At 42.6% G+C, this 13003-nt stretch overlaps 1 protein-coding gene across 1 annotated transcript in view; it reads left to right on the forward strand.

The window, feature by feature from the left end:
- Nucleotides 1-13003, forward strand: part of LOC120999199 — a 46858-nt gene that overhangs the window by 14171 nt on the left and 19684 nt on the right. Inside the window, exons 9-14 of the mRNA XM_040430073.1 lie at nucleotides 888-1040; nucleotides 3092-3190; nucleotides 3283-3399; nucleotides 3502-3605; nucleotides 5856-5988; nucleotides 12783-12989. Coding sequence (XP_040286007.1) covers nucleotides 888-1040; nucleotides 3092-3190; nucleotides 3283-3399; nucleotides 3502-3605; nucleotides 5856-5988; nucleotides 12783-12989 — 813 coding nt within the window. The remainder of the gene's footprint in view (nucleotides 1-887; nucleotides 1041-3091; nucleotides 3191-3282; nucleotides 3400-3501; nucleotides 3606-5855; nucleotides 5989-12782; nucleotides 12990-13003) is intronic.

The raw sequence follows: 13003 nt of genomic DNA on the forward strand, positions 1-13003 counted from the left end.
AGGTATAACTGTAGTTACATAACAATAATAAAGTAAAAAAAACGCTGTTAAAAGCGTATTTGGTTTTACCGTGATTTCTGTGGTTTTGTGATGTGGTTATTGGCCATGCAGTTTATACAAGTGAAAAACATTTATATTAGATTTTGAACCTGGAAAAATGTATGGCAAATAACCACATCACAAAGCAAACTCGGTAAAACAGCTTTTTAATACAAATTTGACTGTGTAGTTAAAAATGTAATCTAAATATAACCTTATGCCGCTGCCAGTAAACTATAAACCTAATGTACAAATCTGAAGGCATCTCCATCAATGGATGGTGCATGCTATGATTAGAAACATCATAGCATGTACCATCTTAATTTCCCCTCAAGATTCATTCAGTCAAGTGAGTGGTTCTACAAGAAAAAGAGACAGGATGCAGGATGTAAGTCTGTGAGCTGTCTGTATAAAAATATGTCCACATTCACAGGCCGGAGCATAAACTAGTTTAACATCACTTATCTGAACGAACCCCAACTCTGTGGACGCTTCATCTTTCTCCTCATCTGACTTCTCTTATGTCTCCTTATCACTTACTTTTGTTAAAGAGGACCTGTCACCAGAAAATGCAATGCAATCTGAAAGGACCATGTTATAGTGGTGAAAGAATCAACATAAATCATTTGTTTTCTCTGTGAAGTGCTGCCCCCTTCCAGACACCCTAGGTATATGCCCTCACGTGCCTTGTTGTAAATACAGCCCTGAATACAGTATAACATCTGAATATCACTGAATATTGGTCTTAGTTGTTGATGAAAAGTAAGACAAGCCAGTAACCTGTAAAGGTAGATGGCAGAAAATCATTGAAATCTCACATTTATCAGCTACTTTATTTCCTTTTGCAGGTGTCTTCTAAGTTCCGAAGTACTTTTGGCAAGCAAGAGACCATGAAAACATTTCCAATGTATAATTCTGGAACGGAAACAAGTGATGGATGGGGATTTAGAGGTCCACATATGGCTTTTAAGAAAATATCTAACTGGCTTCAATTTGTAAAGGTAAAAAAAGTAACCATAAAAAATAAATCTTTTTAAGTACTTTAAAGGGAACCTGTCAGTGGCAAAAGCCATCCCACACCACCAGCAGTACCTTCAAGTAGCCTGCAGTGAGTTTCTAATGATGATTTTTTTACTGCATTCAGATGAGGCAGAAGTATGAAAAACGCTCTTTTATCCTCCGTCCACGCTATTTTCCAGCCAGGCTTTAAGTCAAGGGGGCAGCGGCCTCCTTGCTTCAAGTCAAGGTAACCGCGTCCCCTCCCCTGCCCCTTCGCTGTGACTGACAGCGCTTATGCCCAACAGCCGGCTGGCATTGCCGAACAGCCGGCTGTCAGTCACAGGAGAAGGGGCAGGGGAGGGGGCTCAGTTACCTTGACTTGAAGCAAGAAGGCCGCTGCCCCCTTGACTTAAAGCCTGACTGGAAAATAGCGCCGACGGAGGATAAAAGAACGTTTTTCATGCTTTCGCCTCATCAGAATGCAGTAAGAAAATCATCATTAGAAACTCACTGCAGGCTACTTGAAGGTACTGCTGGTGGTGTGGGATGGCTTTTGCCGCTGACAGGTTCCCTTTAAATATTCAGTCTTTAGAAATGAAAGTCTGTTCTTTGTATAATTCAAACTCAGAACGTTCATTGTCCTTCATGGTCCATTCATAGGTGCAGGGCTCATTACATTTACAGTACAGATATTAGAGTTTTGTCATCTTTAGGCTCTTATTACGTGGGGCAAGTTATGAGCATTTTGCGCAAATGCTAATTTTGTATAACTGATCTGTGTACATACACCTCTGTGTCCATCACAGTGGCTGCCATCTAGACACGCAGGGGGAGATTTATCATTCCCATTACACCTGAAAAGTGGCGTTAAAAAGTTGCATGTGCAACTTTTTAACTGCGACTCTTTAATAAATTGTCGCAGTCTTGATAAATCTCTCCCTCAGTCTCATTCTCTTAATTTGTATGGTGAGTCAATCGACCTCAGTATAATTTTTTTTGAAGCAAAGTTGATCATATGGTCAGAGGGTGTACACAAAACCAAAATTTAATATGCGTGCGACAACCGATCCCAGGCAATGCAAAGCGCAAGAAGTGGAAGAAATTTCAATTAAAAAACATAAAAAAATAAAGTCACCCTCCATCTCGCCCACTTTATCCTACCTCTATGTCGGTAAAAGTGGAACAGGTGCTTCATAAATATGATGCTCATTCTGATCACCATATTTCTCCAATATATTTACACCAGACTGGCCAAAATACATTGATAACGGTAGTGTCTAAATTCCATGTGCCTGTGACATCACAAGGTTACGTAACATTCAAAGCCTCAGTTTCAAAGTCACCATATGCCTCACCCTAAACACCACCAATAGTGTTAGTTATTATTATTTATGTATTATATTACTAATCTTTATTACCACAGTGCATGGGATGTAGATATTACCCTCCTGCTACATCCCACGGCTGCTTCAAACCCATGCGTGTCACATGACCCTGTGAGAATATAAAGTCCCTACGGCCCATAGAGTTTCGACACAACTCTTCTATAAGTCTGGCTTCCTGCACCCACCACTAAGGGGGGATTGGGGCATAGGAATTTTTACAGTTACCATTTACTGGACTGGAAGCTGAAATACTGTAATCGCTTTACATTGAGCTCTCTCTAGTGGTGGCTGCACAAAAGTACCTTGTTTTCTTGCCAGGAAAAGGAGGAGTTCAGCATTGGCCCCCCTTTCTCCTGGGTCCCTTAGCAGTTTCATGGTCTGCCACTATTGAAGGTACATAATTTTTTAAGAGCTCCAGGATCTCTGGAATGGATCTGATTGGATGCTATGGGCAACTAGGCCAGTTTTCTTTTGCACCAGTTTTGATAAATCTTCCCCCAAATGCTATATATCTACATGATATCTCCCTGGTAGAGTTGTTCTTTAATTCATAGCATAGGATACTTTTACTGTGAATCAAATCAAGTCAGCAATATGGATTCTTAGAAATCAATAGCCTATATGAATTTATATGCATTGGCCATTGTATTTATGCATTTTTCTTCTAGATCAAACCTAAGCGTGATCCATGGCAGCAAAAATTTTTAGGGAAATTAAACCAGCACAAAAAAGTAGATGAGTTGCTGCGCCAGTCACAGTTTACAGAGGTACCGGAATACATGCACTTGCTTGGCTTGATGAACACATATTACATAAGTGCATAGACCTGAGAACTAATGTTACTGAAAACTCTGTGTAGGTTACAAATGTAGAGACAGCGATGGAGGTTCTTCAGGAGTACGCTGCACGGGTATTACAGCCAAAGAATAATCATGAGTTAGCGGTAAAGAAATACAGTCGACCAGATCTCCCTTGGGTGAGTAAGTGTTTTACTTGTGTTGTGCATCATGGATCTGTAAAAATAGATAGATAGATTATAGATATGATATTACTGCTTATCTAACAATATAATTTTTAGGATCAAAATGGTGGATTATCCCTACAGCAAACTAATGATAAGACTACAGACCTTGCAGGTCTTAGTAAGCGCCCTGTGTCTTCCAGGCCAAAGAAGGATACGGGGTATGTATTGTACTTGTTGCTTCAGTTACTATTGTGAGTCTGAGACCTCATTCACACGCCAATGAATCACTGATGTGTGCTGTCTATGTTCTCCACGGACAGCCACCACAGAGGGACAGCTTCTGGGGAGGTATATCCGCTGCACTGTGGTATTTGGTTCTGTGGGATTGTATTACCGACCCTGCTAACTTGTAATGTTGTCCCATCTACTTGTGATTCCCCACCCTCAGTTTGGTCCGACCTACAAAATTGGGGCCAATTTTGGCTTTTTTCCAAGGCCATTTTAACTTCCCAGTCCATACCTGGATGGAAATCACTGACCAAAGCACTGACATGTGAATGAGGCATTACCGAGATTTTCTGGAAAAGCAGACCACATGAACACAGCCTTCCTGACCAGTAGTGCTGATTACACAAAAATCTGTCTAAAGTACTGACAGGCTCTGTTCCAATGAACCAGCACTGCTATTCAGAGTGCCTGCATGTATGAAAGTGTGTGTATATAATAGTGCCTGCTTGAATGAAAGTGTGTCTATGTAAGAGTGCCTGCATGTGTGACAGTGTGTGTGTGTGTGTGTGTAAGAGTGCCTGCATGTGTGACAGTGTGTGTGTGTGTGTAAGAGTGCCTGCATGTGTGACAGTGTGTGTGTGTGTGTGTGTGTGTGTAAGAGTGCCTGCATGTGTGACAGTGTGTGTGTGTGTGTGTGTGTGTGTAAGAGTGCCTGCATGTGTGACAGTGTGTGTGTGTGTGTGTGTGTAAGAGTGCCTGCATGTATGACAGTGTGTGTGTGTGTGTGTGTGTGTAAGAGTGCCTGCATGTGTGACTGACTGTGTGTGTGTGTGTGTGTGTAAGAGTGCCTGCATGTGTGACAGTGTGTGTGTGTATAAGAGTGCCTGCATGTGTGACTGTGTGTGTGTGTGTAAGAGTGCCTGCATGTGTGACAGTGTGTGTCTGAGTGCAAGAGTGCCTGCATGTATGACAATGTGTGTATGTAATAGTGCCTGCTTGAATAAAAGTGTGTGTATGTAAGAGTGCCTGCATGTGTGACAGTGTGTGTGTGTGTGTGTGTGTGTGTGTAAGAGTGCCTGCATGTGTGACAGTGTGTGTGTGTATGTGTGTGTGTGTGTGTGTGTGTGTGTTTGTAAGAGTGCCTGCATGTATGACAGTGTGTGTGTGTGTGTGTGTGTGTGTAAGAGTGCCTGCATGTGTGACAGTGTGTGTGTGTGTGTGTGTGTAAAAGTGCCTGCATGTGTGACAGTGTGTGTGTGTGTGTAAGAGTGCCTGCATGTGTGACAGTATGTGTGTGTGTTTGTAAGAGTGCCTGCATGTATGACAGTGTCTGTGTGCAAGAGTGCCTGCATGTGTGACAATGTGTGTATGTAAGAGTGCCTGCATGTGTGACAGTGTGTGTGTGTAAGAGTGCCTGCATGTGTGACAGTGTGTGTATGTAAGAGTATGTGCATGTATGATAGTGTGTGTATGTAAGATTGCCTGCATGTATAACAGTGTGTGTATGTAAGAGGGCCTGCATGTGTGAGGCTGGTCTTCTTAACAAGGTTACCTTGGAATAACCAACTTTTCAGTGATGCCCGCAACCTGCCTCCTTTTTCGAAAGATTCATTCTTACCTGCTCCACACCGCTCCAGTCCTGCTCACTTGCACCCGCGTGTTCATCTTCTGGTTCCCGACTTGTTTACTTCTGGCATAGGCAGGGTCATCTGCTCCTCTGCAGCCAATGACTGGCTTCAGTGTTGATGTGTCGCTTATGAACATGGTGCTGCTGAAGCCAGTGGTTGGCCGCAGTGGAGCAGGTGACTATGCACATACTGGGAGGAAGAAAACAAGCTGAGAACTGACAGATGGACACACCATAGCCAGCACACAGGACTGGAGCTGTGTTGAACAGGTAAGTATGAATATTTCAATAGAGGAGGCCAGCTGTGTATAGACACTTAGTGGCTGGTAATGCAACATGGGAAAAATAACATGCAAAGAGGTATCTCCCAGGGAAAGGGACCTGTCTCATACCACCTGGTCTCCTTAAGGAGAGGCAATACTCCTCCATCACCACTATAAATGCATCCAGGGCTCCAAGCCCTTAGTAGGATGTTTGATTGACATGTCACAATAGTTAATGGTTAATTGTCAATAAAAGCTTATATAATGACTGGCTGTCAGCATTTTCAGATCTCATAACTGGGATTGCATATGGTAGTGACTGTACTCATTTATTATGTGGTTTTAATAAGGTACAGTTACCAGAACACCCTACAATTACTGGGATTAGATGAGGCAGAAGATAACAGCAGAGATCCAGTACTGATGAAAGGAGCCTACTTATCTCTTCTCTATCTGCGTCATCTGAGACTGAGGGATCTTCAGGTAAAATATGATTTCATTCTTGGCACAAGCAGACATGGAAATGAGATGGCAGTTGGAAGGTTCCTTGATCCGTGGTAAACTATGCAGAACAATGACAGCTGAAGTTATTTCTCAAGAATTATATCCTCCTGGTCTCCAAATGCAAAACAGGGGAAAACTGTATTAGAATTGGGGTCATTAACTCCAGTATCTGCTTATATTCAGATAAGGAGTTGTTAAAGTCTGACTGCTAAACAACTGAGAAAAGATTGCCAGGTTCTTTAGCTTGTGTCAGTAAACAGTAGGGGGTGCTGTTTAGCTGACAACCACATCTGTTATATAGCACTGAAATATACAAATCCTCTATTAATAGTAAAAAGGCTATTTTTACTAAACTAAATGTGTAATATACAACAATCTTTCAAAAAAAGTTGGGAGGCTGTATAAAATGTTAATGAATGTAAATAAAAACGGAATGCAATGATTTGCAAATCTAATAGAACCATATTTTATTTACGGTTGATCATAGAACCCATATCAGATGTGGAAAGTGAGACATTTTACTATTTCATGATTTTTTTTTTAAACTCATTTAGAATATACTGTATGGCAGCAACACAAAAAAGGTGGGACAGGGGCACCAAAAGGCTGGAAAAATAAGTGGCACTGATAAAAAAAAAAACTGCTGCAAAAGCAAATAGCTACTAAGTCACAAGACTGGGTATGAAAAGGGCATGTAGAATTGCAAAGAGTTTGAATATCTCCCCATCTACAGTACATAATATCATCAAAATATTCAGAGAATCTGTAGAAATCCATGTGCACAAGGGAAAAGGCTGATGGTCAATATTGGATGCACACGATCTCCGGGCCCTCAGATGGCATGATTCTGTACTGGAAATCACTGCACTCGGAAATGCTTCCAGAAATCAATACCATCCATAAACGCCACCGTCTCCTCTGGAGCAAAGCTCATCTAAAATGGACTGCGGTCAGATTAATCAAATCTTTTAATTCTTTCTGGAAGACATGAGTGCTGTGTGCTGCGGACTTAAGAGGAGAGGAACCATCCAGCTTGTTATCAGCACACAGTTCAAAAGCCTGCATCCATGATGGTATAGGGTTACATTACTGCCTTTGGCGTGGGCTGCTTACAAGTCACTATTAAGCCCTTCACGCATTATGACATAACTGTTCATCATAATGTGTGAGAGGATGTATGAAGCAGGCCTCTGCAGCGGGTCCGCTCCATACATGGAAGGTTCTGGCTGTACCATACAGCTGGCACCCACCCGCATTGACAGGAAGTGACAGTCACTCCTTCCCTGCCATTTAACCCCTCAGGTGCCGCGATCAGTTGCCATGGTAGACTGGACGCCGCTGAAGCGATCCAGGCCAGCCATGGCTTTCTCCATTCTGAGCTATGCACGAGGCATAGCTCAGAATGGAGAGTTTAAAAATCCTATTCACCCTAATAGATCTCGATTAGGGTGAATAGGAGAGGAGATCAAAAGATCCCACATACTAGGCCCCTAAGGGGTCCAATAGTTAAAAAAAAAAGTGAAAAAGATTTTTAAAAACTCACCAATATATTAAAAGTTTAAATCACCCCCCTTTCCACTTTTACATATAAAATTATATAAACAATAAAAAAATAAACATATTCGGTAATGCCGACTCAATTATTAATATTAAAATATTTAAAAAAATCCTGCACGATTAACTCTAACGAAAAAAAAATGAAAACCACATGATTCACAATTTTTTTGTCATTTTGTCCCTCCAAAAAATGTAATAACAGTGATCAAAAAGACGTACATAACACAAAAATGGTACCAATAAAAAATACAGTTCGTTATGCATAAAAAACAAGCCCTCTTACAGCTCTGTATACCGAAATATAAAAGAGTTATGGCTGTCAGAATATGGCAATGCAAAGAAAATTTAGATTTTTCTCAATTTTTTATATTTTTTTAAAGTAGCAAAACAAAAAAAAACTATACAAGTTTGGAATGGCCGCATTTGTATTGAGCAACAGAATAAGACCTCTTTCCCACAGGCGTGTGCGCCCCGTTGCCGTATTGCGGACCGCATTTGCGTGTCCGCAATACACGGGCACCGTTCCGTGGGCATTCCGCATCACGGATGTGGACCCATTCACTTCAATGGGTCCGCAAATCCGGAGATGCGGAATGGTACAGAACGGAAGCATGGAACGGAACCCTACGGAAGCATGGAACGGAACCCTGCTTCCGTGGGGTTTCGTCCTGTACTTCTGTTCCGCAAAAAGATAGAACATGTCCTATCTTTTTGCGGAACGGCCGGATCGCAGACCCATTCAAGTGAATGGGTCCGCAATCCGATGCGGCTGCCCCACGGACTGTGCTCGTGCATTGCGGCCCGCATTTTGCGGGCCACAGCACGACCACGGGGCTCACACGCCCGTGGGAAAGAGGCCTAAGGATGTCAGGTCATTTTTACTGCTCAGTGAACACTGTGATGTCAAAACCCCAAAAACCTTGTCGGAATTCTGTTTTGTTTTTTCAATTTAGTGTCACAAAGAATTTTTTTTTCCCGTTTTCCAATACGAGATATGGTAAATTAAATGGTGGCAATAAAAAATGCATCTTGTCCCGCAAAAGAATGCCCTGGTATAGCTATGTGAACGGATGAAAAATAAAAAAAGTTATGGTTATTGGAATGTGGGGAGGAAAAATCCAAAATGCAAAAATAAAAATACCGGTAGGCCTCGACCTTAAGGGGTTAATGCTGAACAGCATATATAGAGGTTTTAAAACCGCATCCAAATTCTAGACGTCTCTTTAAGGTAAGGCCTTGCATATTTTAGCAAGACTATGCTAAAGAACGTACTGCATCCATCACAACAGCATGAGTTCACAGAAGAGCCTGGGTGCTGAACTAGCCTGTCTGCAGTCCAGACCTTTCACCAATAGAAAACATTTTGCGCATCATGAAATGAAAAATCTGGCAAAGAAGCCCCAGGACTGGTGAACAGCTAGAATCCTACATCAGATAAGAATGGGGCAACCTTTCTCTCCCAGAACTTCAGCAATTGGTCTCCTCACTTCGCAGACGTTTACAGACTGGAAGAGTAAGGGCTCTTTCACACAAGCAGATGACGTGCGTGGAATCTGCTGCGTGAAAGAATGCCAAGCCCCGCTCCGGACAGCAGAGGCACGGAGCATTAACATGATTGATAATGCTCTTTGCCTCTATGTGACCTTTTTACTACAAAATCACAGTGAGATAAAGTTGTCACCGTGATTTTGTAGTAAAAAGGTCACAGAAAGGCACAGAGCATTATCAATCATGTTACTGCTCCGTGTCTCTGCTGTCCGGAGCGGGGCTTGGCTCTCTTTCACGCAGCGGATTACCCGCACGGCATCTGCTCGTGTGAAAGAGCCCTAAGGAATGCTACACAATGGTAGACATGGCCCTGTCCAAACATTTTTGAGATGCATTGCTGCCATCAAGTTCTAAATGAGTTATTTTTTTCATGAAATGGTAAAATGTCTCACTTTCAACATCTGATATGTGTGCTATGGCCTATCGTGAATAAAATATGGGTCTATGGGATTTGCAAATCATTGTATTCTGTTGTTATTTACAATTTACACGGTGTCCCAACTTTTATGGAATTGGGGTTGTATTTTTGTAAGCATACAGGCTAGTACTATATTGTATGGAAACAAAGTATTGGGACACACCTCTAAATCATTGAATTCAGCTGTTTCATTCAGTCTCATTAGTGCAGGTACGGATGTAGCAGGGTTAACCCACATGCTTTAGGAGACATGTTATCTAAACTAAATGCATTAATCAATTGCTTTTCAATGGCTTTTGTTTCAAGATAAGGCCTCTTTCACACTTGCGTTGTCCGGATCCGGCGTGTACTCCACTTGCCGGAATTACACGCCGGATCCGGAAAAACGCAAGTGTACTGAAAGCATTTGAAGACGGAACCGTCTTCCAAATGCGTTCAGTGTTACTATGGCACCCAGGACGCTATTAAAGTCCTGGTTGCCATAGTAGTAGTGGGGAGCGGGGGAGCAGCATACTTACCGTCCGTGCGGCTCCCCGGGCGCTCCAGAGTGACGTCAGAGCGCCCCATGCGCATGGATGACGTGATCCATGTGATCACATGATCCATGCGCTTGGGGCGCCCTGACGTCACTCTGGAGCGCCCGGGGAGCCGCACGGACGGTAAGTATGCTGCTCCCCCGCTCCCCGCTACACTTTACCATGGCTGCCAGGACTTTAGCGTCCCGGCAGCCATGGTAACCATTCAGAAAAAGCTAAATGTCGGATCCGGCAATGCGCCGAAACGACGTTTAGCTTAAGGCCGGATCCGGATCAATGCCTTTCAATGGGCATTAATTCCGGATCCGGCCTTGCGGCAAGTGTTCCGGATTTTTGGCCGGAGCAAAAAGCGCAGCATGCTGCGGTATTTTCTCCGGCCAAAAAACGTTCCGTTCCGGAACTGAAGACATCCTGATGCATCCTGAACGGATTTCTCTCCATTCAGAATGCATTAGGATAATCCTGATCAGGATTCTTCCGGCATAGAGCCCCGACGACGGAACTCTATGCCGGAAGACAAGAACGCAAGTGTGAAAGAGCCCTAAGGCGATGAGTTAAGAAATTTGAGTTAAGAATGTGTGTGTGTTACCCTTGCTACATCTGTATATAACATCAAGCACCTAGCCATGCAGTCTGCCTTTACGAACAAGTGTGAAAGAATGGGTCCTTCTAAAGAGCTCACTCAATTCCAGTGTGGTACTGTGTCACCATTGCAATAAGTCACTCCAAGAAATGTCTTCCCTTCTAGATATTCCACCATCAACTGTGAGTGGTATTGTTGTAATTGGAAGTCTTAAGCAACCACAGAGCAGGGTCGCCGAGTGCTGTGACACTTTGGGGGAGATTTGTCAAAACTGGTGTAAAGGAAAACGGTCTTAGTTGCCCATAGCAACCAATCTGCTTCCACCATCCGTTTTTCAGAGCTCCTTTGGAAAATGAAAGGTGGGATCTGATTGGTTGCTCTGGACAACTAAGCCAGTTCTCCTTTAGATCAGTTTTTATAAATCTCCCCTACAGTGCATAAAAATCGCTGACTCAATAACTGCAGCGTTCCAAATTTCCTTCGACATTACCATCAGCATAAAACCTTTGCAGCAGATGTTTCATGGCATGGGTTTCCATGGTCGAGCAGCTGCATGCAAGCCTTTCAGTATATGACCAAGCATAATGCCAAGTGTTGGATGGAGTGGTGCAGAAAATGCTGCCACTGGACTCTGAAGCAGTGGAAACTGATCCCTTAGTTCCAGTTAAGGGAAATCTTAAAGGAGCTTTCTGGGCTAACAATTTTTATGACCTATGCTGAGGATAGGTCACATATATTAAATGGGTGGGTTTCTGACATGCAGCAACCCCATGATCCGCTGTTACCTGTTGCCAGAACTACAACAGAGAATCGAGCTGGAAGCACATCTCTATTAAAAGTGTGGTGGCCGTGCAGGGTTATTGCATTTCAGCTTCCATTTATTTCACTGGTAACTGACCTGCAGTTACCTGGTACGTCCACTATACTTTGAACATAAATGTGCTTCCTGCTTCATTCTCAGTGGTAGTTCCAGTGCTGGCACCTGCAGGTAAAAGCTGATCGTTGTGAGTTCTGGGTGTTGGACTCCCACCAATCTAATATTGATGAGCTATCCTAAGGACAGATCATCAATGTCGTTAGCCCAGAAAACCCCTCTAATGCTTCAGCATACCAAGAAATTTTGGACAATTGTAGGCTTCAAACTCTATGAGAACTATTTGGGTAATACCCTTTTCTGTTCCATTATGGCTGTGCCCAAATGCACAAATCAAGGTCCATAAAGGTGTGTTTGTATAAGTTTGGTGTGGATGAATTTGACTGGTCCACACAGAGCCATAACCCTAAAACCCATCAAACACCTTGGGGATGAACTAGAATGGAGATGAGCCAGGCCCATTCATCCAACATCAGTGCTTGACCTCAAAAATGCTCTTCTGGATGAATGGGCAGGAATTCCCACATGCACACTCCAAAATCTTGAAGAAAGCCTTCTCAGAAGAGTTGAAGCTGTTTCACTGGGGGAATCAACTCCTTATTAACACTTGGGAATGTGCTTACTAACGCTAATTAGCATATGTGTATTGTTGAATGCCAGTACCAAATCTGTAAAGGATTATGGTCCCAAGAAAACATAGAGTAATCATTTATTTTTAAGTAGATTGTACTTTTATAATATAGACACTGTATAAGCACTTACCCTACATCGGATATACATCAATTATGGTGAGACAATGTCTAAAACGGATTATCTTATTATGTTGTACTGTATTTTTAAATTTACAAATCCACCACATTAAATTTTTGATATATTGCACATGATGGTGAGTTAGTTAGTTATCCAGACCTTATTATTTCTTCAGGATGGATCCTGATACATAATGGTCTAGTCTAAATTCAGGCATCAGAGCTGCTTGTAGGAAACTGTCCTGCACATGGTATTAGTCTTCCTGGAAGTAAGGCTCTGTAATATGGCATATGATGGATGGGACATCATATGCCTTTTTTTCAGTTGAATTCATACAGAAATGTAAAGGAAAGAAACACTTTGTATGAAATCAGATGCATAAGAAGGTTCAGTAAAGCCCAATACACTTCCATGAGGGCCCATTCGGGCAGAGCTGAAATACAGCATGGAGCCTAAATGTTGGCAGATTAAATGGAATACATCTGTCCTTGTTTTATTCTGTTACAGCGCATTTGTCTTGGAACCCTAAACTATTTCCGATCTATTGAGAGGACTCTAACAATCGACAGTTGCTGTCTCTCAAATGCTTCTGGTAATCTGGCATGCAGTGCAGGTGACCAGACTGGCTGGATAAATGCTACTCAAGGTGGATCTGGTATGACAGGAGGACTTGGATCTCATCAGTATATGTACCAAACACCAGCAGACCTACAGGTATTGGTTCAGTT

The sequence above is a fragment of the Bufo bufo genome, chromosome 4 (assembly GCF_905171765.1).
Source record: "Bufo bufo chromosome 4, aBufBuf1.1, whole genome shotgun sequence".
NCBI classification, from domain to species: Eukaryota; Metazoa; Chordata; class Amphibia; order Anura; family Bufonidae; genus Bufo; species Bufo bufo.